This window comes from Bos taurus, chromosome 11, assembly GCF_002263795.3.
Source record: "Bos taurus isolate L1 Dominette 01449 registration number 42190680 breed Hereford chromosome 11, ARS-UCD2.0, whole genome shotgun sequence".
Classification (NCBI taxonomy): Eukaryota; Metazoa; Chordata; class Mammalia; order Artiodactyla; family Bovidae; genus Bos; species Bos taurus.
In genome coordinates, this window is record NC_037338.1 from 6468360 (window position 1) to 6491503 (window position 23144).

The 23144-nt window shown below is 46.3% G+C and overlaps 1 protein-coding gene across 50 annotated transcripts in view; it reads left to right on the forward strand.

Moving 5' to 3' along the window:
* The first annotated feature begins 13012 nt into the window (after positions 1-13012).
* The window catches only part of MAP4K4 (mitogen-activated protein kinase kinase kinase kinase 4), a 150459-nt gene continuing 140327 nt past the window's right edge, over positions 13013-23144 (forward strand). For all 50 annotated transcript variants that reach the window (XM_024999325.2, XM_059891663.1, XM_024999335.2 and 47 more), the window contains exons 1-2: positions 13013-13339; positions 13689-13754. In XM_024999325.2, coding sequence (XP_024855093.1) covers positions 13283-13339; positions 13689-13754 — 123 coding nt within the window. In that variant the 5' untranslated portion in view covers positions 13013-13282. The remainder of the gene's footprint in view (positions 13340-13688; positions 13755-23144) is intronic.

A 23144-nucleotide genomic window follows, 5' to 3' on the forward strand; every position in this document is an offset into this window, starting at 1 on the left:
CACGTTAACGGAGTGCTTTCCCCTCGTTTCTCACGTTTGCCAGCCTTGCTGGCTTCTTAAGAGTGAAAGCCCAAAGGACCAGAACCATCTGTATCTAGAACAGCATCTATTATGTGGCTGGAATTCATCAAATGTTGAAAAATAATGGTAATAACATGTAGAGCAGGTTCAAGGATTCCTTAATATAATGCCAAGTATTTCGCTTGTCAGGCAACCGAATCTCTGACATCGAGGCTTTCTTCTTGATGAGAGGCAGTCAATGGGCCACAGCGAGACAAACCAGATGTGGTCCAGGCTCCTTTGCAGAGAGAGGTGTGAGTTTCTTCTCTAATTTTTATTTTTTAATTGAAGTATAGTTGATTTGGGGCTTCCAAAGTGGCACCATCTGCCAATGCTGGAGAACCCACCTGCCAATTCAGGAAACATAAGAGACTCGGGTTCAATCCCTAGATGGAGAAAATCCTTTGGAGAGGGGAATGACAATGCACTCCAGTATTCTTGCCTGAAGAATCCCATGGACAGAGGAGCCTGATGGGCTACAGCCCACGGGGTCACAAAGAGTTAGCACTGAAGCGACTTAGCACACATGCAACTTGGTTAAAATGCATCAGATACCTAAAGCTTACTGATCAGAAGCATGGGTTGTTCACATGAATCTGGGTTTTAGTCCTGGATTTGCTACTTTCTGAAGGTGCCATCGTGGTCACATGACTTCATGTCTCCAGGTCTTGGTTTTCTCTTGTCTGTGAAATTATGAAAACGGGAGGGCTGGCTGCACAAGTTTGTGTGAGGCTTAAATGAAATGAGCAGGAAAAGTGCTGAGCTGAGTGCCAGGTGCAGGCAAACACCAGCCAAGGGGAGCGGCTCCTAGGAAGACTGGTGGTGCCTGGACAGCCAGCCTTGCCTGGGCAGTTGGTCAGTTTAACTGTGGCCCTTCTTGCAGAGCCGAGAAGAGGAGTCTAAGAGTCCAAGGACTCGGGAAATCCCGCATCCTGGGCACACAGCGGGGAGAAATAATATTCTTTGTATCTCAGCAGACTTCACTGCCCCATGTAACTTTTCTGACATACCACGTTCAGGGTAGGCAAACACCAGCTGCTGGGAGAGCAAGTCCTAATTTCCTGGCGTGTGTAGTGAAGCTGCCTTGCACTGACATGGCTTTGTGTTTAATTTCCTTAGCTTTTTAGACACAAAGCATTGTCTGCAAGAAAGTGGAACTAAAAAGGAATAACTGCACAGTGGGAGACACATGCTGATCTGAAGATGTCACCGAGAGTCTCAAAAACACTCATTGTGTAAATGTGTGCATGTAACCGATGAATATTTTTGCTTCTGCAGGCACAGAGCAGCAATGGAATTGTCTTTAGAAAATATAGTCATGCTTGCTTTATCTGTGCCATACTATAGTCCCTTATTTATATTTTTATATCAAGCAAAGTCTGACAAACTTAGCAAAAGACAGCATTTTTTCGAAAAATTAAATAAACATGCTGAAATTTCAATTAAAAAAAAATGAAAATATCTTCCACCATGCTGTGGGTAGAAGTCCCCCAAAATAGTTCAAAGCCAGTAAGACACTATTTTAAAACATTTAGCTAATTCCTAAATATCCCAAACAAACCCCAAATTACTCAATGCTGAAGAAATATTCTATCTTTACAACAAGCAAAATTGATTTCTACTTGGACCTATTTCTACTTCAGTTTTTTTCCTTCTTTTTTTCTCTATCATCCGTTTTATATTTGTAAGGTCTAAGAAATTTTCTGCTACAATCTAACTTAAAGGTAATTCTTTATAGTGATTTGTAGACTGAAGTCATTGATTATAAAGTCAGACTGCTTGAAAATTACTGTGTAGATGAAAGCAACTTGTTAGAGTTTCATGTGATTTTTAATTTTGATAGATCTACACAGTGCTATGAACTCAGTACGAGCTTAAAAAATACACGTTAGAGACTGAGAGGGGGTGGCAAGAGAGAAGCTGAGGAAGTCTTAGCAAAACCTACTAAGGCGACCCTTCCTGAACTTACCCACGTGCTAAAATGTGGAAACCACTTTATCACAATAAGAACGAATAACAGTTCTCAACTTCTGTAAAAACCTCAAAACTGTTAACATGGTTTGAAAGGATACATGCATCCCAATGTTCACAGCAGCACTGTTTACAATAGCAAGACATGGAAGCAACCTAGATGTCCATTGACAGAGGAATGGCTAAAGAAGATGTGCTATGTACATACAATGGAAAACTACTCAGTCATAAAAAAGAATGAGACAATGCTATTTGTAACAATATGGATGTACCTAGAGACTGTCATACTGAGCAAAGTAAGTCAGACAGAGTCAGACCCGGACAGAGAACTATCATGATATTGCTTATAGGCAGAACCCAAATGATACAAATGAACTTACTTAGAGAACAGAAGCAGACTCACAGACTTAGACGAGGAACTTGTGGTTACCAGGGGAGGAGGATGGGGGCAGGGATAGTTAGGGAGTTTGGGATGGACATGTACCACTGCTATATTTAAAGTGGATCACCAACAAGGACCCACCATATAGCACAGGGAGCTCTGCTCAGGTGTGCTGAAGATGGGCAGGCTGCCCCTGATTAGCCAGAAGAGGTAAGGGAGGCTCAAGTCCCCTGCAGGTGTGGGAAGGATGTGGCCTGCCAACACCTGCTTTCAGACCCCTCACCACCAGAGCCCCGAGACAGCACATTTCTGTTGTCTGATGCTACCCAGACTGTGGTACTTTGTTAGGTCAGTCCTAAGGAAATGAAGCAATTAGTCTTATTTATTTAAACAGTGGTTTCTCTTATTTATTTAAATTTTTATTTTATTAAAAAAAATTATGTTTGGGTTGTCCCTGATGGTCCAGTGGCTAAGACTCCATGCTCTTAATTTAGGAGGTCTGGGTTCCATCCCTGGTTGGGGAGCTAGATCCCACATACTGCAGCTAAGACTCGGCTCAGCCAAATAAATATTTTCAAAAGAGAGAAAAGTTTAACACAAAATTTAAAAAAAGTTTATATTCTTTATATCATAAAATAAGACATGGTAATAGAAGAAATTTGTAGAATTATATGTCCTGAAAAAAAGAAAAAAAATCACAATTTCAACCTGTCAAAAACTACTATAATTTGATATATTTCTTCCTTGTTTTCCTACACATAGTTTTAAATTTTCTGCAGCTATAACTATAACTTCATACCAGTTTTGTAAAATGATGTTTCCAATTAACATGACAACACACATCTCTACATTACTACAAACGTTTTGTAAATACCTCTTCTTCAGTTTTTCAGTATAAACAATGCCCAGGTTATTGTTGGATAACTCTGCTATTTTCATCTTTTCAGTCAGTCTTTTGGTGCTAAGGAATTAAAAATATTTTTTATTATCTCATCAATTCTCTGTAAAGTGTGCTGTGAGAGACAGGAGTTAGGTGATTTTGTAAAAAAAAAAAAAAAAAAAACCAGGCCCTCGAATAGACCCTAATAGGTTTCAAGTGTACAGAAAAGTGATTCAGTTATATATATATATATATATATATGCAAATATTTTTTCCAGATTTTTTCCCTCTTAAATTATTACAGAATATTGAAGAGTTTCCTGTGCTATACAGTAGGCCCTTATTAGTTATCTGTTTTATATATGGTATGTGTGTGCGCATGCTCAGTTGCTCAGTCGTGTCTGACTTTCAAGACCCTATGGACTGTCGCCCGCCAGGCTCCTCTGTCCCTGGGATTCTCCAGGCAAGAATGCTGGAGGGGGCTGCCGTTTCCTCCTCCAGGGATCTTCCTGACCCAGAGATTGAACCCACCAGTGTACCACATCTCCTGCATTGGCAGGTGGATTCTTTGCCACTGAGCCACCCTGGAAGCCCCATCATAGGCTGTGGTCACACTCAAATAGTTGAGACACAGCTGACCCTCACATCTGTGTGTGAGACCTCGTATGAGACTGAAGCTTGTGCTAATGACTGAAACAGCAGTTAGTGAATATTTGGTCCCGTGACACCAGGCTGCCCCCTGACAGCACAGATTCTAGTAGCACCAAATCCAGGGCCTGGGTTCCCAATTCCTCCTTGGGTATCTTCTCTCTGTCTCTGCTCAGGTCATAGCAATGATTTAAAAAGTGTCTCTAGGGCTTGGTTTTGAACTCAGCAGAAAGAGATCTCATAGATACGTGCCATGGGATCATGGAAATCTGGTTCCAAGGGTACTTTAGCTTGTGATTTGCAAACTTTTCTTAGTGGTGGAAATCTTGTCTCGGTAAACTATTACTCATATTCCCAACGTATAAAAACATCTGAAAGCAGAACCTTGGTGGTGGAAGGAGAGAGGACTGAGCGACCAGCTCAGTGGTCCCCTTACTAAGTCCCTCTGACCCTCCTTGGGAGACCCAGGGAGACCCTGGGAACCCAGTTTGTAGAACAGAGCACACACTCCAGTTCTTTATCCACTCTGCACAAATGGCCCCACAGAAAGGAACTTTCTTAAGGCCCAGTGTGTGTAAAGAATTAATAGTTATCACACATGGCTTTTCAGTTTTTCCGAGGCGCTGGTTCTCCCTTCTGAGTGATTGCCATGTTCCCATTTCCTGGAAATTTCAAGATGGGGGTTGACATATACAAGTGGGTGTCTGTTGAGTCCACATTCACATGGCTCCCTTTTCAATTCCTCTTGCCAACTACTGACATCCCACCACCTCTGCGTTTCTCCTCTGCTAAAGAGCTAAGCTGTGATTCTAAAGGCCGTTATTGTGTAGAACTTCTCCACAAGTACTATTTTAACTCTGAATACATTTTTTTACAAGTAAGGCAGCTAATAATAATTATATATTCTAAAGCCATTAAAGATGCAAGTTTGTGAGAATAAGTGGTCTTCCCTTTTTGTGACCCTGAGGTGCATTTACAGAAGTCAAGACCCTCCACTGATCCAGACACACTTTCTTGTCCAACTCTTCCCCTCTCCCATTCCTCAACCTCCAACAACCTCAAGGAGCCGTCTGTAGCCAAGAATTAGGGCAAATCTGGGTGATCCAAGTCAATTGGTCAAGGCCAGCCTCTTGACCTGGCCCTGACTATATTTTCTAAACTAGCTGGCTATCGAATATGGGATACAGACAGGGAAAAGAAGATGAAGCTGGTAATTACCTTTATTTAAGAGAACGGGACAGGCATCACAATTTTGTAATTCATCAATGACATGTATGGTTCAGAGTTTATCATTGGTGTATCGCCACTTAATCTTTTATCATAGGATGTAGTTTAGGAGATTTTGAGACTGGAGTCAGTATAATTAATTTAGAACTACAAATCAATAGGCCTGGCCAGCTTGCAGGATCACTAATGGAGCCTTGTGGTTCATTCATTTTTAAAGGGATAAACTTGATTATGACTGACTCCTCTCCAATGGCAGTGCTGATGCAGGCTGATGTGTGTTAGATCCCAGAATCTGATACATCCTATTCAAACTCCAGATTCTTTCTTGGTTGTGACATACTCAATGGCTGAGCATCAGAGAGGCCCACTGCTCAGGTCACTTTCTGAGATTTAGCTGCAGAGGCTTAGGACACAAATAGGGACTCAAGGATAGAGAAGCCTGTTGTCTCTTCAGCTACCAGGCCTGACTTGCCTTTCCCTTGTCAAAGCCTGTTGCCCACTCAACTTTTGAAACTTGACAAACCTGCAGACTATTTAAGGTCCCCATCCAGCTCCTCCCAACCACTTCCAAAGGCTCCTATCTTGATTTCTAAAACTGTAAGGCTACCTCTGGGCTTCTCAGGTGGCTCAGTGGTAAAGAATGCTTGCCAATGTGGGAGTTTGATCTCTGAGTTGGGAAGATCCCCTGGAGAAGGAAATGGCAGCCTGCTCCAGTATTCTTGCCCGGGAAATCCCATGGACAGAGGAGCCTGGTGGGCTACAGTCCATGTGATGGCCAAGAGTTGGACACGACTCAGCAACTGAGCATACACACACATACACAAGACTACCTGTGACCTCATTTTTGAGGCCCCTGGGAGATTTTTGCAGGTTATGGCTGAACTTGATTTAAACTATCCTTACATATAAAATAGAAACTTACAAAAGAAACTGAGACTTCCCCAGTAGTCCAGGAGTGGAAGTCCATGCTTCCACTGCAGGGGGTATGGATTTGATCCCTGGTAGGGGAACTAAGATCCTGCATGCTTCATGGTGCAGCCAAAAAGAAAAAAAAGAGAAAAATGAAAGGCTAAATTAAGGAAAGTACTTCTCTTTACAGAAGATTTCGAATAGGTCTCTAAATAATTCTGCATGCAAAGAGCCAACTCATTGGAAAAGGCCCTGATGCTGGGACAGATTGAAGGCGAAAGATGAAGGGGGCAACAGAGGATGAGATGGTTGAATAGTATCACTGACTCAATGGACATGAATCTGAGCAAACTCTGGGAGACAGTGGAGGACAGAGGAGCCTGGCATGCTGCAGTCTGTGGGGTTGCAAAGAGTCAGGCATGACTTAGCGATTGAACCACAACAATGGTATTTAAAATACCATTTAATGTTTACAAAACCCTTTTCTGTGATCACAGGTACACATAAAGTAAGGTCAATCGGCATTTTCTCATTTCCTGACCAGCTAAATACATTCAGCCCAGCTGCCCAGTGATAACCTGTCTGTGAACACTCTCCTTGTTGATGCGTCTCCATCCCAGGCTTCTCTTTCCCTTTTCATTCACTTATGTTTCCCGGCATTGCCTCGGAGATAAACCACCAGAACCCAAACTGTTGTCTCAGGATCTGCTTTTGGGAGACCTCTGAGCTCACACCACTTCCTCATGACGGAAGTGGCAACCGTAGGGCCCTGGTACCGTGTCTGTCTGGCCTCTGGCCTGCTTCTTCTTTTGTTGCCCTTTGATCTGCTTCTGCACCCCACGCCTTCCATCCTGTTGTGTACTAGAAGAGTTGCTTCCTTTTAAATCAACTGATCAACTGGTTTAAAAAGATTCTCTGCCAATGCTCAAAGATAGCCTTTAAGGGTTGAGCTTGGCTGCTAAATCTACAGCATGCCATGGGTTCTAGCAATTTCCACTGGCCCCATCAATCCTCTTCTACTCAGATAGGAGGGGTGAACAGTTCCAGGGCTGAGGCCAAGGTTCTAGAAATCCGAGTCTCTAAGTTCCCTAGAGGACCTTTTAATCATTTCCACCCAATTCCATGTGATAGACAACTGAGGGAGGTGGGAGGGAGGTTTAAGAGGGATGGGATGTATTTTAGCTGATTCACAAGGTTGTGCTGGAGAAGGCAATGGCACCCCACTCCAGTACTCTTGCCTGGAAAATCCCAATGACGGAGGAGCCTGGTAGGCTGCAGTCCATGGAGTTGCTAAGAGTCGGACCCGACTGAGCGACTTCACTTTCACTTTTCACTTTCATGCATTGGAGAAGGAAATGGCAACCCACTCCAGTGTTCTTGCCTGGAGAATCCCAGGGACGGGGGAGCCTGGTGGGCTGCCGTCTATGGGGTCGCACAGAGTCAGACACGACTGGATCGACTTAGCAGCATTGTTGTGCAGCAGAAACCAACACAATATGGTAAAGCAATTGTCCTCCAATTAAAAAAAACTGAGCAGCAGGGAGGGTGAACATTTGCAACACTTTGTCCATCAGAGAGTCAGAACTCAGATCTCTGACCCCCCAAATCTCTGCTTTTCCTTTTCTGAGCTTCTGAACACACTCCACCATCATCTCCTTGTTCTACTCGGTTCCCCTTACTGATCACTACTTCCAGCATTTATTTCCGGTTGCTCTAAGGCTTCAAAGACCCTGAACCCTTGAATTACATTCATGTAGTTCAGTTTCATGGCTCTGCAGCCCCCCTTTCCCTGCCCCATTCTGAGGTTGAAAATCAATTGCTACCAATATTTTTGCAACTAAGAAAAACTAAGAAATAAGTAAAGTGGATGTCCAAGGGACTGTCTGTATAGACTGCTTCCATAATTAAGCTCCCCCTGGAATTTCTGTGACTGGAGGGAGATTATTGCTAGTCTGGTCCACTGTACCCTGAGGAGATGCAAATGTGCCTCCATGGCCTGCTGAACTCTAGAGCATCTCACCTGCCATCTGAGCTCCTCAAAGCCAATGCTCAGCTGGTTTTCCCTTGACTTGGCTGATAATCTCAGGTCAGCCAAGGCCTTGGTTTTGTCCCCTGTTCCCACCTGGCTTTCTCAGAACTGAGTCCCCCTAGCCCAGAGTTGGAGAAGGCAATGGCACCCCACTCCAGTACTTTTGCCTGGAAAATCCCAATGACGGAGGAGCCTGGTAGGCTGCAGTCCATGCTAAGAGTCAGACATGACTGAGCAACTTCACTTTCACTTTTCACTTTCATGCATTGGAGAAGGAAATGGCAACCCACTCCAGTGTTCTTGCCTGGAGAATCCCAAGGACGGCAGAGCCTGGTGGGCTACTGACTATGGGGTCTCGCAGAGTTGGACATGACTGAAGTGACTTAGCAGCAGCAGCAGCAGCAGCCTAGAGAGTAGCCAGTTTCCTCATTCTTTCAACTTCTCATTCTTTGTCTAAGCAAGCTGTTTTTTCCTCCAACCTAAAATGCCAAATTAGTATTTATTTTCCACATTCTTATCTTGATCATCTTTTGGGTGGGTTTATTTGTGTTCTCAGATGCTGGAGGACAAAGCCCTGACTTTGATCTGCTTTCTGGCATCACATATAGCTTGTTAGGGACCAAATATGTCTCTCCCACCCCCTTCCCATGCTGAAATCCTAGTTCCAGTGTGGCTGTATTAGGTGATGGGGCCTTCACAGAACTAATTAAGGATAAATTCATAAGGTCATAAGGGAGAGGCCCTGATCTGATAGGATGGGTGTCCTTATAAGAAGAGACACCAGAGAGCTTGTTCTTTCTGTGATGGTAGCACTGAGGAAAGCCAGTTTCCAGACAGAGTAAGAAGGCAGCTATCTACAGGCTAGGAAGAGAGCCCTCTCGCCGGAACCAAATCAGCTGGAATCTTGATCGTGGACTTCCAGCCTCCAGAACTATAAGAAAAGAAATTCCTTTTACTTAAGCCACCCAAGGTATGGTATTCCGTTATGGAGCCTGAACTAATACACAGCTGTTGATTGAGAATGTGGTCCCCAGCCTCAGAGCTGCTTCTGCATGAAAAGCTAACTAACTTTGTAGAGTCCCAAACCAAACCTTTCTCTGCTACCATCATTCAGGAATTCCCATCCTTGCCTCGCTGTTTGTGACAGCCTCTTCCCAAGTGTGAACAAGGATCTGTGCTGTGCTAAGTTGCTTCAGTCATGTCCGACTCTTTGCGACCCTGTGGACCGTAGCCCAACTGGTTCCTCTGTCCAAGGGATCCTCCAGGCAAGAATACTGGAGTGGGATTGCCATTCCTTCCTCCAGGGGATCTTCTCGACCCAGGAATCGAATCTCTATCTCTTATGTCTCCCGTATTGGCAGGTGGGTTCTTTACCACTAGCACCACTGGGGAAGCCCTTCCCAAGTGTGAACCAGGTTCTGAACCACAAGCAAATCTTTTACCTCTTTGTCTGTGCTGCCTCTGGCATTCCATTAGATGCGCCGTCTTCAGAGAGTCTGGCCAGACACCTCTTGTATCTCCTTTTTCCAGGCCTTATTACCCTGCCCTGTGCTCTTGAGATGTCCTCTTAGCAGTCCTCACTGCCATCTTTATCTAGCATACAGAAGAGGAAACGGCAGGGGCTCAGAAGTAACACGTGCCAGCTTGCATAACTGATAAACAATAGAACTAGGTTCAGACCTAGTTCAGTTTTGCCCCTAGTCCAGGATACTTGCTGCTAGACTTGTTTAGTGCTCTTTCTACAGCGCTAGACTTTTTAACCTTCTGCCTTTAACTGGAGTGATTTATGAAACTGACCTACACCCGTCAGCAGATGGTAAACTCTTGGAAGGTAGCTTGTCCTGATCGCCCTTATATCCTGGGTGGTGGCTAAGCCCTTGCCCTGGGGAGGGACTTAAGAAAAGGTACTGAGTTGAAACTAAGAGACAGTCATCACAATGCTGATACAGGGGAGAGTAGCGTACGAGATTTAGAAGGAGCTGGTAGAAAGAGGAGTTGGTTTCTGGATTAAACTGGAGGTGATGAAGAGAATTTGGCTAGGCAAAGAAGGGGGTGGTCTGGGGTGGGCCTCAGTGTCACGAAGTTACATTTGAGGCAGACAGCAAACTCGTGGGCTTCCCTGGTGGCTCAGGCAGTAAAGAATCTGCCTGCAATTCAGGAGACACAGGTTCTATCCCTGGGTCGGGAAGATCACCTGGAGAAGGAAATGGCTACTCACTCTAGTATTGTGCCTGGAGAATCCCATGGACAGAGGGGCCTGGCAGGCTGCAGTCCATGGGGTCGAAAAGAGTCGGACACGACTGAGTGACCAACACACTAACAGTGAACCCACGGAAGGAGGCTGACTTGATGGACCCTGGTGTTTCTGCATTGGGTTCAACTGTGAACACCGGTGAGCACCGAGCAGATCAATTAATTTCTTTAGATGCTGGTTTTCTAATGCAGGGGTCCCCAACCTGTGGGATCTAATGCTGATGATCTGAGGTGGAGCTGATGTAACAATAATAGAAATAAAGTGCACAAGAAATGTAATGCATTTGAATTATCCCCAAACCATCTCCTCCATCCCCCGTCCATTAAAAAATTGTCCTCCACGAAGTTGGTTCCTGGTTCCCAAAAGGTTTGGGGCCACTTTCCTAATGTGTAAAGTAAGAAAAGTAAGAGTACCTACCCTTTTGGGTTAATGTGAAGAATAAGGAGGATAGCACACGTAAAGGATTTAGTACATTGTTTGGACCCAATACATATTGAGTGAGTGAGTAAAGTCGCTCAGTCGTGTCCGACTCTTTGTGACCCCATGGACTATAGCCTACCAGGCTCCTCCATTCATGGGATTCTCCAGGCAAGAATACTGGAGTGGGTTACCATTTCCTTCTCCAGGGGATCTTCCTGACCCAGGGATCAAACCTAGGCCTCCCGCACTGGAGGCAGACACTTTAACCTCTGAGCCACCAGGGAAGCCCTCTTGTTAGTAAGAAATACTACTAAAATATTATTACTAATACTACAATCTGAAAGTTCACACTGACACCAATCTAACTCTCTGAGTACATTATTTACTTTATACTTATAGACAAGTCCACTGCTGTTGGTAGATTAAAAACCAAAACTATTTAAAAGCACCACTAAGAATTCCCTGGCAGTCCAGTGGTTAGGACCAGGTGCTTTCACTGACATGGCCTGGGTTCAATCCCTCGTTGCGGAACTAAGATCCCACCGGTTGTGCAGTGCAGTGCCACGCCCCCCTCCCCCCGAAGAAAGGCACCATTAAATTGACAGAAATACTTTGCTCACTACGATTTTCCTGATCAGTGGATTCCAGGAGTCCCTGAATATGTTTTAGCCTTATGAGGGAGTCTCAGAGTTGGAAATCTTGGAGTTTTGGGAGACAGAGGAGTGGGAAACACTGTCTGGTCCGAGACTACCTTGGCTCAGGCACTTGGTTTGGGAACAGGCTGGTGGGAGCCCCTGCTCCACTTTACGGGCTATGCCTTTAAAGACTTTAGGAAGATCCCTTCTCTTTCAATACTTTGGCCACTGGATGTGAAGAGCTGACTCGTTGGAAAAAACCTGATGCTGGGAAAGATCGAGGGCAGGAGAAGGGGATGGCATCCCTACTCAATGGACATGAGGTTGAGCAGGCTCTGGGAGACAATAAAGGATAGGGAAGCCTGGTACGATGCAGTCCATGGGGTCACAAAGAGTCTCTCAGCCCTGACTGAGAGACTGAACAACAACTTCTCTTTCAGCTTCCTCAGCCCTAAAATGAGGTTAACATCATCCTAGGGCCATAGGAGGGGTTCAGTAGACACTGTGTGTAACCTAAGGATTGGTAGATAATGATGCTCGTTAAGCCCGATCACAAGGGCCTTGGAGTTTCATCCTGTGAGGCCCCAGTTCTCAAACTTCCCATCACAGCAACTCAGCATCACCTGTACAGAGAATGAGGCCTCTCAGGCCTACCCCACGCTTGGTGGATCAAACTCTGGAGGTGGGGTCGGCAATCAGCGCCTTTGCAATCCCTTTCGCCCTTTCGGTGATTCTTGGACCCTCACGTTTGAGACCCCGCTGTGAGGGAATACGGAGCCATTAGGGTGTTTGGCCAGTGGAGTGACAGTGCTACAATGACTGCAGACCATTTATTCACGTTAACCAGGATGAAACTAACTGCTGACTGGCTTCCAAAGTTGGCGGAAGAAGCCTGTCCATCGCTCCTCAGCGATCTCTAGGCACAGAACTTGGGGCAAGACTCCTGGTCCACGCCTCGTCCACAGTGAGGGACTCGGCACAAGGCAGTGAATGGAGCGGTTCGGATTGTTTCCGCCCAAAGTCTCGGGACGCGTCGGCCGAGTGATGCTCGGCGAATCCCCAACTACAACCAGGTCACCGGTTCAGCCTGGAAAAGAAGAGAGAGGACCAGAGAAGCCCGTAGGGAAACCGGAAACGAGGGTCTTCAGGGGCCAGACTCGGCGGTGGGGGATGCGATGGGAAGAAGCGGGGGCGCGGGGGCCAGGAGGACCCTCTCGCTCGGGGATCCCGGCGGGGCGGGGCGCGGCGGGGCGGGGCTCCGCGGGGGCGGGGGTCGGCCCGCCCCTCCGCCCGAGGCAGGGAGGTGGGGGGTCCGGGCCGGCTTCCCTTTGTCCCGGGCGCGCCCCCCTCCGGCCCCGCGTGCGGTCGCCGCCCGGGCCCCACCCCTGCTGGAGATTCGCGCGGCTCCCCGCGCCCCCCGCCCTGCCGCCTCCGGGCGCGAGCGCGCTTCCGCCCGCTTTTCCTGCCAGAGGAGGAAAGGGGGAGCTGTTCGCTCTCCTCCGAGTGCGATTTCGGTGTCCCGTGTCTCCTCCTCCCGCGCCGCCGCCGCCCCCGCCCCCCGCTCATCTTTGTCTGGCGGCCTCGCGCTCCGGGCTCCACACTCGGCGGCGCCGCGGCCCCTGCTCCGGGCCGCTAGTGCAGGCGCGCGCGGGGCGCGGGGCCCGGGCCTGAGGCGCGGGCGACGCCCGGGGGCCTGCCGGCCGCCCCGGCCATGGAGTGAGCGCCGCCGCCGCCGCCCGCCCGCACTTGCCCCGCCCGCCGCCCCCGGCCTCGCCCGCGGGCCCGCGCCGCCGGCCGGGCCTCCGACGCCCAGAAACACGCCGGAGACCTACTGATCGTGGCCGATCCGCGGAGGCAGAAAGGGAAGATGGCGAACGACTCCCCTGCCAAAAGTCTGGTGGACATCGACCTGTCCTCCCTGCGGGTGAGTGGCGGCCCGGGAACACCCGGGCGCGGGGCGCGGGGCGCGCGGGGACCCGGGGCCGCGCCCTGGCCGCCCGGGCGCTCGGGCGCCGCCGCGGGAAGAACCGCGGGCACGGCGGCCCCTTTGTCTGCCCGCGTCGACGGGTGCGGGGGCCCCCGGGGCGCGACCCTTCGCCGGCGCCGCCGCCGCCCGAAACCCCCGGCCCCCGGATCGCGGCCCTTGGGCTCCGGCGACCCCACTGCGCGAAGCCCACCGCTGGGGTCGCCGCCCTTTCTCTCCGGCTGCCCTGCTTCTTTATTCATTGTTGTGCTGCTTTCCGACGCTCACCCCTCCCCTCCTTCTCTTCCAGGATCCGGCGGGGATTTTCGAGCTGGTGGAAGTGGTGGGAAATGGCACCTACGGACAAGTCTATAAGGTCGGTGCGGGCGCCTCCTTTGTTTCCCGGGGACGGGTTGAAACTTCTGGTCCGGGGGCGCGGGGGGATGGACACGCCGCCGCCCGGAGGCCACGCCGCGCTGCTGAAGTTGGGAGAGGGGGCTCGCCTCGCCGTCCCGCTGTTTTTTAAGCAGAGTTTATATTCACACTGGCCTGAAAAGACCTCATTTCCTGGCTCTCAGATAAGGAAATAACGCTCCACTCTCAGGCATGCACTTCCATAAAATGGGAAAGCGTTTTTTTTTTTTTTTTTGCATCAGACAGCCTACATGTCCCCTCACCACCCCCAACCCCGTTTTTCCCAGATCTGGCCTTCGGAGTTGGTGTGTTCATTAAAATTCAGAATAGGCAGGCCTCGCCTGTGATTATCCCAAAGCACTGCCTTGGCCTCCTTGAGAATTGTCTTCGTGTTGCCCCGTTTGAATGCTCGCCGGGAGTCCAGGGAGCGGAGTTTGCTGATACCTGATTCTGCTTTATCACCAGCATACGTTCTACCGATGGGCGCATATTTTGGGAAACAGGGGAGGGCTGTGTGTTTGGGTAGCAGGAGCAGGAAGAATTACAGGGTGAGGATTATACAGTCTGAATTCCAGGAATAACCTGTTTGACAGGTGTGTAATTGAAACAGAAATGAGACAGAGCTCAGGAGTGGCGAGGGTGCCCAGATTTCACACCTACCCCAGGTCTTTTTCTCTTTTTTTTTAACATGATTCCCCCCCCCCCCCCGCCCCCGCCCCCAACCCCCAATCCCTTCAAACTAACAATTCGGAGACTCTGAGTGGGCCCTGAGTAATAGGCACCTGATGAGACTAAGGGTGTTACTGGTTTTGTTCAGTGCACACTGGAGATTACCCAGAGCTCTGGCTAATGGAGGCAGGGCCCTTGAATGTTTGAAACAGAATGTGAAATTCTCCATGTTCTGATTTGTTTCTTATTACTGAAGGCTCTCTCCAAGTTATCTGTGCCCCACTGGGGGTGTTCCATAGCTGTTCCCTGTTTTCTAGTTGGATTGGGATAGGAAAAAAAAAAATCTTATGAAGCAGGGCTTTGTGGTTCGCTGTGAAGAATTGTCATTGTCTGGTGAAAAGTGGAGGAGGGGGGTGTTGGAAGCTGACTGTAGACATTTTCTTCGGCCAAATTAAGTGTGGATCCCATTGTCCCTTTTTCTGCTTTGTGAATAGGGTTTATCTATCCACAGCCCCAACTTTCCCCCGATCCCGGCCGTGTACTGGCCTGTGGTCTGAACTGGATGGAGTCCGTCTTTTTAGGTGATCTCAAGTGAATCAGCATGTGTTCTGTGGCTAACAGTTGGGGCCAGGGCCAGGTTTTTGAATTTGAAAGAGAGCCCTGTTAAGCTCGGCCTGCCGGGCTCAACTGAATTTGGAAGCTTTTGGAAAGTTTTGGAAACGGTCGTGTTGCAACTCCCTGAGTAGCCTGCTAACTGGCTCCGAGACTGTCCTCCCCAGCCTCAGCGTTTGTTTAAGCACTGGTCGGTTTTTCCTGACCGAGTTTTTTTGGCCAGGTCCGAGTGGTGACCATCTTCGTCCAAGTGAGTTAGCCAGGGCTTGTTTTTGACCTGGTTACACAGAAGTTGGATTGTTTGGGTCTTCAAGGGTCAGCACGAACGTGAAGGCTGGTGGAAGTAGACCAGAAGCTGTTCTTGTTTTTAAACTGTAAGAGAAAAAGAGAGTCAACCGTGGATGTGTCTTCATGGGTTTAGGAGCTGGGGGTTCTTAACGGGAGCAGCTGGGGCAGGTTCACTCCCAAGGTTTCCCCTGCTTCCTTCCCTCTGTTTCCACACTCTCCCCCCCAAGCTTTTGGGATCGATTTGCTAAGCACCAGGTTTGGGAAGCCATTGGGATTGGGCAGTAACAGGCTCTCTGGCTCTCTTCTTACAAAGTACAATTGAGAAGAAATTCTCAAATTATGCAAAGCTGAGGAAACTATAGGAAATCTGTGCAACAATGGCCTGCAGTCTGAAGCAGGAGCACGACGGGAGCTTTTGCTCGCTTGCAGTTGTTTTATTATTACGGAGAATTTGAAACAGACACCGGAGAGAGAGGGAGAAGAGGCAAGCACGGGCCTCGCAGTGACCAGCACGTGACTGATCTGGTTTTTTCTGTTGTCCTTCCTCCCACCTCCATTATCTTCACACAAAACTCAGATGCCATTTCCCCATAAATACTTCAGTTGGTGTCTTTTTTTTTTTTAGGTAGTCTCCATGCTCTTCTCACACCAAAAAAAAAAAAAAAAAAATGAATTCCTTCCTAGCACATGTTCAGTTTTTTTTTTAATTGAAATCTGGTTGATTCCCAATGCTGCGCTGGTTTCAGGTATACAGAAAGATGATTCAGTAATGTGTATATATATGTATGTACGTAAATATTCTTTTCCAGATTCTTTTCCCTTGTAGATCATTACAGAATCTTGCGTTACCTGTGCTGTGTACTAGGTTCTCATTAGCTGTCTATTTTATGTATAGTAGTGTGTATATGTTAACCCCAAACTCCCTAATGTATCCCCCGTCTCTGCTTTGGTAACCATGTTTGTTTCAGATGTTGAGCGCTAAATTTTCCTGATCGTCTCATATATGTTTTCTTACTCTCATGATAAAGTCTTTGGTATTTTTGAACTGACCCTGGGAGGTGGAGAGAGCAGAAACTGCTAACATCTCCATTTCCCCCCTCCCTCTGTTGTTGTTTCTAGAACCATTTTCAGCATGCCTAGAAGCGTGTTCAGGGTTTCTGCTGGCATGATTTGCATACAGTGGTTTTGTGATTAGATTATTGACACTCTAGCATTTGTTTACTCTTCCTGAACTTCCATCAGTGTGACTAGTGTCAGAGTTTGGAAATTAAAAGAACAATTTTAGGTGAAACACCTGTAAGCTGAGCAACCTGTAGGCCTAGTTTATTTCATTGTTATATTTTCTGTTTTTAATTTTTTTTCTGTGAACTCTTTTAGTGATTAGTGGTTGCTTGTTTTTAGAAGATTGTGTTTACATGAAGTGAATGAGTTGAGAGAGGGAGTTTGCTGAGTTTTGAGATGGTCTATGAAAATGGCTTTCTTGGGGAGTTTAGAATTTTCTCCATTCCTGACTAAAATGGTATAGCTGAACAGTACATAACTTTATTTTTAATAAAGGATGTGAGACATAGGCTGTATTCTATTTAGAGAAACTTAGTTTTTGCTTTAGGTTTTTGAGTGATCATAGGGAAGGATACTCATAAATTAAAAAGGGGAAAACATTGTGAATTTCTGTTTGCAGGGTTTCATTCGGAGTACCATACATTTATAAAAGAAGTGTCTGTAACATGTTCCTGTGCCTGTCGAGTAGTGAATGTAGTAGATGTAGTGAATTTTAATTATTGTCATCAAAAGCGGGCAGTGATAATGGGAAGAATCCAAATCAGGATTGATAGATCGAAGTTCATTTTTGTGTCATTGGAGTTTGTTATTTTTAAATTTGGCTGGCTGTGTTTCTTTTCTTGGGGTAGCTACTCTTATTTTGCTTTTTGTGTGCATTCAGTGGCCAGTGGTCCAAAATGTCTTGACTAAAGACAGGAAAATCCTGCACCGGCCTGGGGCATGGGGGTGGGGTGAGGGGGTGGTTAGGGAGCTGAGAATCCAGCAGCCCCCTTGCCTGGAGTCAGGGCTTCCTCACTAGAGGGACGGATGAGCCTCTTGACTTTGACCCTGTCCTGGGCTGGAGGCCTTGAAGGTTGAGGAGGAGGCTCCTCCAGGCCTGAGGATGGGGAGTAGAGTTAACCTGAGAGTTGGCTACCTGTTAGGCGCTGTGCTAATACCGTCCCCCTCTTTTATTGAAAGTGGGGTATGTGTGGCCAAAGGTGACCCTCTGGGAGTGGTAGGAGGGCTAGGGAGTGGTGGGCATCTGGAGGAGGGTTTATTCCTGTTGATGTTGAGGACGCCCCTCATTCCTTGGCATCAAGGATCCACTGGAAGTTTGGGGGTCTCTGAGAATAGGAGGCTGGCTCAGATGAGATTTGGAGAAGGAGAAGGTGAGATGGTTGGCCTGGGGCAGCAGTCCAGGGGAGAGGAGGGGAAGGCCAGGCCTGGGCAGGGAGGGCATCAGAGAGAAGAGAGTTGGAATGAGTATTTAGGCTTCCTTCCTTGATCAATTCACTTCGTGTATGCAAGCTCTGGTGTGGTCCTTTACATGGGTCCACTGTTTGCCCGCTGGATGACAAGGAGCCTTGGGATTTTTGAAAGTGCTGAAATTGCTTTCGATTGCTCAGCAGTAAAAGTGCCATGTAGATTGTGTAGCTTTGAAAAATCATGAGTGTAACATTTTGGAGCAGGCACTTAAACTTTTGTTGTGGGGGTGGGTTTCTGCAAGTGTTACCTTGTCAGGATAGCGACTCTTGCTCTTAATTGAGGTGGAGACATTCACTGGGGCACAATGAACTTTGTAGAACTGCATGTTTTCCTTAAGAGGAGGGTTGATCAGCCTCTGAGTGGCATGTACAGACTTGTTCAGAGGCACAGAGTTCTTCCTGCTGGTAAGATTCTGGGCCTGAGTTGAAGGGAGGCGGAGAGGACACACACAGGCGAATGGCTCTCTTAGAAAATAATTATCAACCCGAACTTCCAAAAAGTGTTTTGAAATGAAACTAAATCAGGAATGTCAAAAGCCTTGCAGAAAAGCCAACCATCAGATGACACCCTGCTGATGATAGTTTTTTTTAAACTCCTTATTGTTTGAAACTTTGTAATACAGTGTTTATTTCTGTAGCTTGCAGACTTGCATTTTGTCTTTTTCCCCCCCTTAATGGATCTCAGATATATGTCTGTTTCTGTGTATTGACATCATCCAAAAATATTATCCGGGGGCCCTTTTGGTACAGTGTGTGTGTTCATAGATTTTTGTGGACTGACCCTGGAAAAGCAAAGATGATTTTTGGAAAAACAGATCCTACTTTGGAAGTAATGAATCCATGAGCAGGTGTGCTAAACCAAGGAATAAGGTGGTTGTTTCATCCCTAGGGAACAAAAAAAAACTATAAACTAAAATGCATTTTAATCTAAAGGTGGATGCTTTGACACATGCACTTCATATATGGTCTTTTATTTTGTTACTTCTCTTTCTTAGTAAATATATACTTTCATCTTGTTATGAATAGCGGCTTGAGGCAAGGTATAAATCCAGAATTGGTTAAGAAAAGGGCAAAAAATGCAAGTTTGCAAGCCGAAGGGCTGCCTGCCCTCAGAGCTGTCGGGCGTGCTCTGTCTCTCGGCCGCGCTGACTTTAGGGTGCCTGTGCTTCTCATCGTTAGCAGCAGTGCTTTCCGCTGTCTCTGTTCTGATGACTTACATTGGCAGACAGCAGTGCATGCAGGTTATCTCGCAAGTGCACGGCTCGCAGACCCAGGAGGCCCGGGTACCAAACGGGACTGTTGCCCAGAGTGCAGCACTGGGAGCTTCACTCTCTATCTTATAAAGGAAAATGTGCAAGAGTGCAGACCAAGAATTGATGGTAGTGGAGTCAGGAACTTAATCCGCACTGGGTTCTCAAAATCGAACACTGCCTGTTTAGAACTTTTTGTGATGATTTTAATGGTCGAAACAATTTTAGGTCGTCACCTTACTGTTTGAAAATCAGGGTTTTAAAAACTTTATTTCTCCCACAAGTAGCTAGATATTTAGCTAGTGGATCACAGGTCATCTTAAAGGTACTTGCGAATAATTGCTGTAAATATTTAGTATAAACAGATTTTTTGTGAATTCAGGTTGGTTTTAATACCGCTCTGAATTATCAGTGTTAACATATTAAAAAGCTGTGTTGAACTTTTAATTTGGGACCTGATTTTCATCGGAACATGATTATCAGGGGGTAGAGATTCCCAAGTACTTTTAGAAGATTCTGTTTACAGTTATTAATATTTTGGGCTCATAATATGACAACACAAGAATTGAATCATCAGGATACATTTGTTGGTCACAACTGAACAACGACATTTTTCGGACTTAGGGAGGGATGGTGAGGAAGAGAATGGAGACCAGGGCAATGTTAATGTCACCAGTGACCAGCGTGGCAGCTGAAAGAACGGTCTCAGGTTTTTATGATACTCTGTTAGGAGGCTGGCTCAGTAATAAACGTCAGCTGGCATCGTTCACAAGCAGAGTGCGCGATGTGTTGGCAAGCGCTGAGTTGCGCGGCAATGTTTTCTGTAAGAATTTCAAAAGGAAGGACCAAATGGTAAGTTTTAGAACTTGTCAGCTTTTAAAAACTGGGATCTTAGAAACTGACATCTGTGTAGCATCATGAAGAACTTGGAGCTAATTTCGGGAGACAGGTTAACCATATGGGGCTGGTGTCCTGCCTCTCAGGGCACTCACTGCCCTGCAGCCCGAGCTGGGCCCTGCCTGATGGTCAGGGTCCATGCACGGTGCAGGCAGAGCGTTCACCCTTCAGGAGCACAGGGAAGACGGGGTGGACACTGTGTGCCAGACGTGTGACATCCTGAGACGGCTCTGTCTCCCCAGGCCTGCACCCAGACACAGCCCATGCACCCAACCCCAGCTTTCCAGCCTCCACGGGGCTTGGGCCATAAGATACAGTACCAATTAGACAAGGAAAGAGACAGAAAATCAGGTACAGAAAATACCATCCCGAATCTTTTTTTAAAAATTTAGTTTATTGGAGTATAGTTGATTCTACAATGTTGTGTTAATTTCTGCTGTTATAGCAGAGTGATTCAGTTTTATAAATATATAATACACATCCTTTTTCATATTATATGCACATTCTTTTCCATTATGGTTTATTATAGCATATTTAATATAGTTCCCTGTGGTATATAAGGTACTACTATTTAAGGTCCTAGAAAGATAAACAGTTTCGAAACTTAGAGTTGTCCTATTCCAAGATGATTTTAGTTGATCCATCTGAAATTGACTGCCGTATTTTTAAATTATATGCTTGCATGACTTTTTCTTGGTTTATTAGTTTTGTACACTTAACTGACTTCTAGAGATGGTAGTTATGGTTTTTGAACTACTGTTGTGATCTTTTGTGAAGAATTAGCTGTTATACCTGCCCGCTTCCCTTATATGAGTATATCATAATTTGGGGTTAAAATGATAATTGCATTATACCGCTTATCTCTGAGCCAAGTAGTCTAATAGGATTCCATTTTCTGTTTTAAACACTTGAAAAGTTACATCAAATGCCTAGCAGAGTTAAGCTTTTATCAACAGTTTTTTTTTTAAAACACTTAAGTATGACAAATGACTTATTATTTCAGATAACTTATTTTTTGTTGTGTGTCCAGCTCTTTGCGACCCTGTGGACTGCAGTATGCCAGGCTTCCCTGTCCTTCACTATCTCTTGGAGTTTGCTCAGATTCATCTCTGTTGAGTTGGTGATACCATCCAACCATTTCATCCTCTGATGCCCACTTCTCCTTTGGCCATCAAGCTTTCCCAACATCAGAGTCTTTTCCAATGAGTCAGCTCTTCACATCAGGTGGCCAAGGTATCCGAGTTTCAGCTTCTGTCCTTCCAATGAATATTCAGGGTTGATTTCCTTTAGGATTGACTGGTTTGATCTCCTTGCTGGCCAAGGGACTCTCTAGAGTCTTCTCTAGTACCACAATTAGAAAGCATCCACTTTTCAGTGCTCAGCCTTCTTTATGGTCCAACTCTCACATCTGTACATGAGTACCGGAAAAACCATAGCCTTGATGATATGGACCTTTGTTGGCAAAGTGATGTCTCTGCTTTTTAATACGCCATCTAGATTTGTCATAGCTTTCCTTCCAAGGAGCCTATAGACTCACTTTTTTCTCCCTGGAGGGGAGCTGTTCAGGTATACGTGCCCCAGCTTTGGTGTGTCATAGCTCTGGTCCCCGACCATCTATTTCTTGGATACCGCAGCCTTTTTTTGTTTTTGGTTTACTGCCTTAACTTTCCTGAAGCACATCCTCCAGGTGCAAAACTTTTGTCTTTGGAGAGCTGAAAATGTTTGCATTCTATCTTTGCATGGGATTTATATATTAGCTGGTGGAAAATACTGTTGGCTGGAAATCCACTTTTCTCTTGGGAATTTTGAAGACACTGCTCTTCTATTTGAGTGTGACCTGTTGTAACTTCTTTGGGGAAGCTTTTAGGATATTCTCTTTATTCCTGATGTTCTTAGATTTTGTGGTTGTTGTGTATTGTCACTCACTGTTCCAAGAGCTTGGTTAATTCTTTTCATTAGGAGCTGCCCTTTTCTTCTGGGAAATTTTTCTTTTTTTCCCCCTCCAAATTCCCAGCCTTCTCTTTCTGAAAGTCCTATTAGTCACCTCTTTGATTTATTTTCTTATCTTTTCCTCTATTGTTTTGTAGTTTTCAGTCTTTTTTGTCCTACTATTATGAAATGCCTTTGACTTTCCATTTCAATGTTTCTATTGAATTTTAAGCCTTGTCATATTTTTAATTTATGAGAAGCCCTTTTTCACAGTTTTTTTTTTTTTGTAAACTGCATCTATTCTTTCTTGGATTTATTTCTTATCTCTCTTAGGGTGTTGGGTGTAGATATTTTTGGTTGGTTGGTTTTCTTGAGCTCCTGTATTATTTTCCCTTTTCCTCCAGACTTCATTTTTCTTATTTATTTATTTGGGTCTCTATTAGTGTGTATGTATTCTTTTTCAGATTCTTTTCCCTGATTTATTATTATAAAGTATTGAGTATCGTTTCTTGTGCTATATATTGGCTATCTGTTTTATGTGTAGTAATGTGTATACGTCATCCCAGCCTCATAAGTTATTGCCGTTGCTCTACACCAGCCTCGTTCAACAGGTTTGTTCCTTTAACCAGCTCTATTGAGGTACATTTTATGTATTCTGGGGTTCACCCACCGCATGCCTGCATTTCAGGCATCTTTGGTAATGTGCTGAGTGGAATGACTGTTACAAGTCAGTGTTCAGCACGTCCCTTGCCCTCGCAAGGCCCCCCTCCCCTTTCACAGTGAACCCCCCTGTTCCATCCCAGGGCCCCAGACAACTGCCCACCTATTTTCTGTCTATAATTTGCCCTTTTTGAACATCGTGTATAAATAAAACCATGCCGCATGTGGTCGCTGGTGTGTGCTTCCTTTCGCTTTGCATGATGTTTCAAGGTTTGTCCCGCTGCTGAGCGTGGTGGTGTGCCCCTTTGGCAGGATGGCATTCAGGCTGCCGACAGGCTGTGTTCTGTCTACCGGTTTGCCAGCTGACGGACGTCACGGTTGTTCCTAGGTTTTGGCTGTCTGAGCCTCGCCTCTGAGAAGCTTTCCGAAGAGCTCCACCTGGAGCCTTCCGCAGAAGAAGAGAGGGGGCGTTAGTCTGCCTGGGTCTCCCGCCTCCTTGTCAGCATAACTCATCACCTC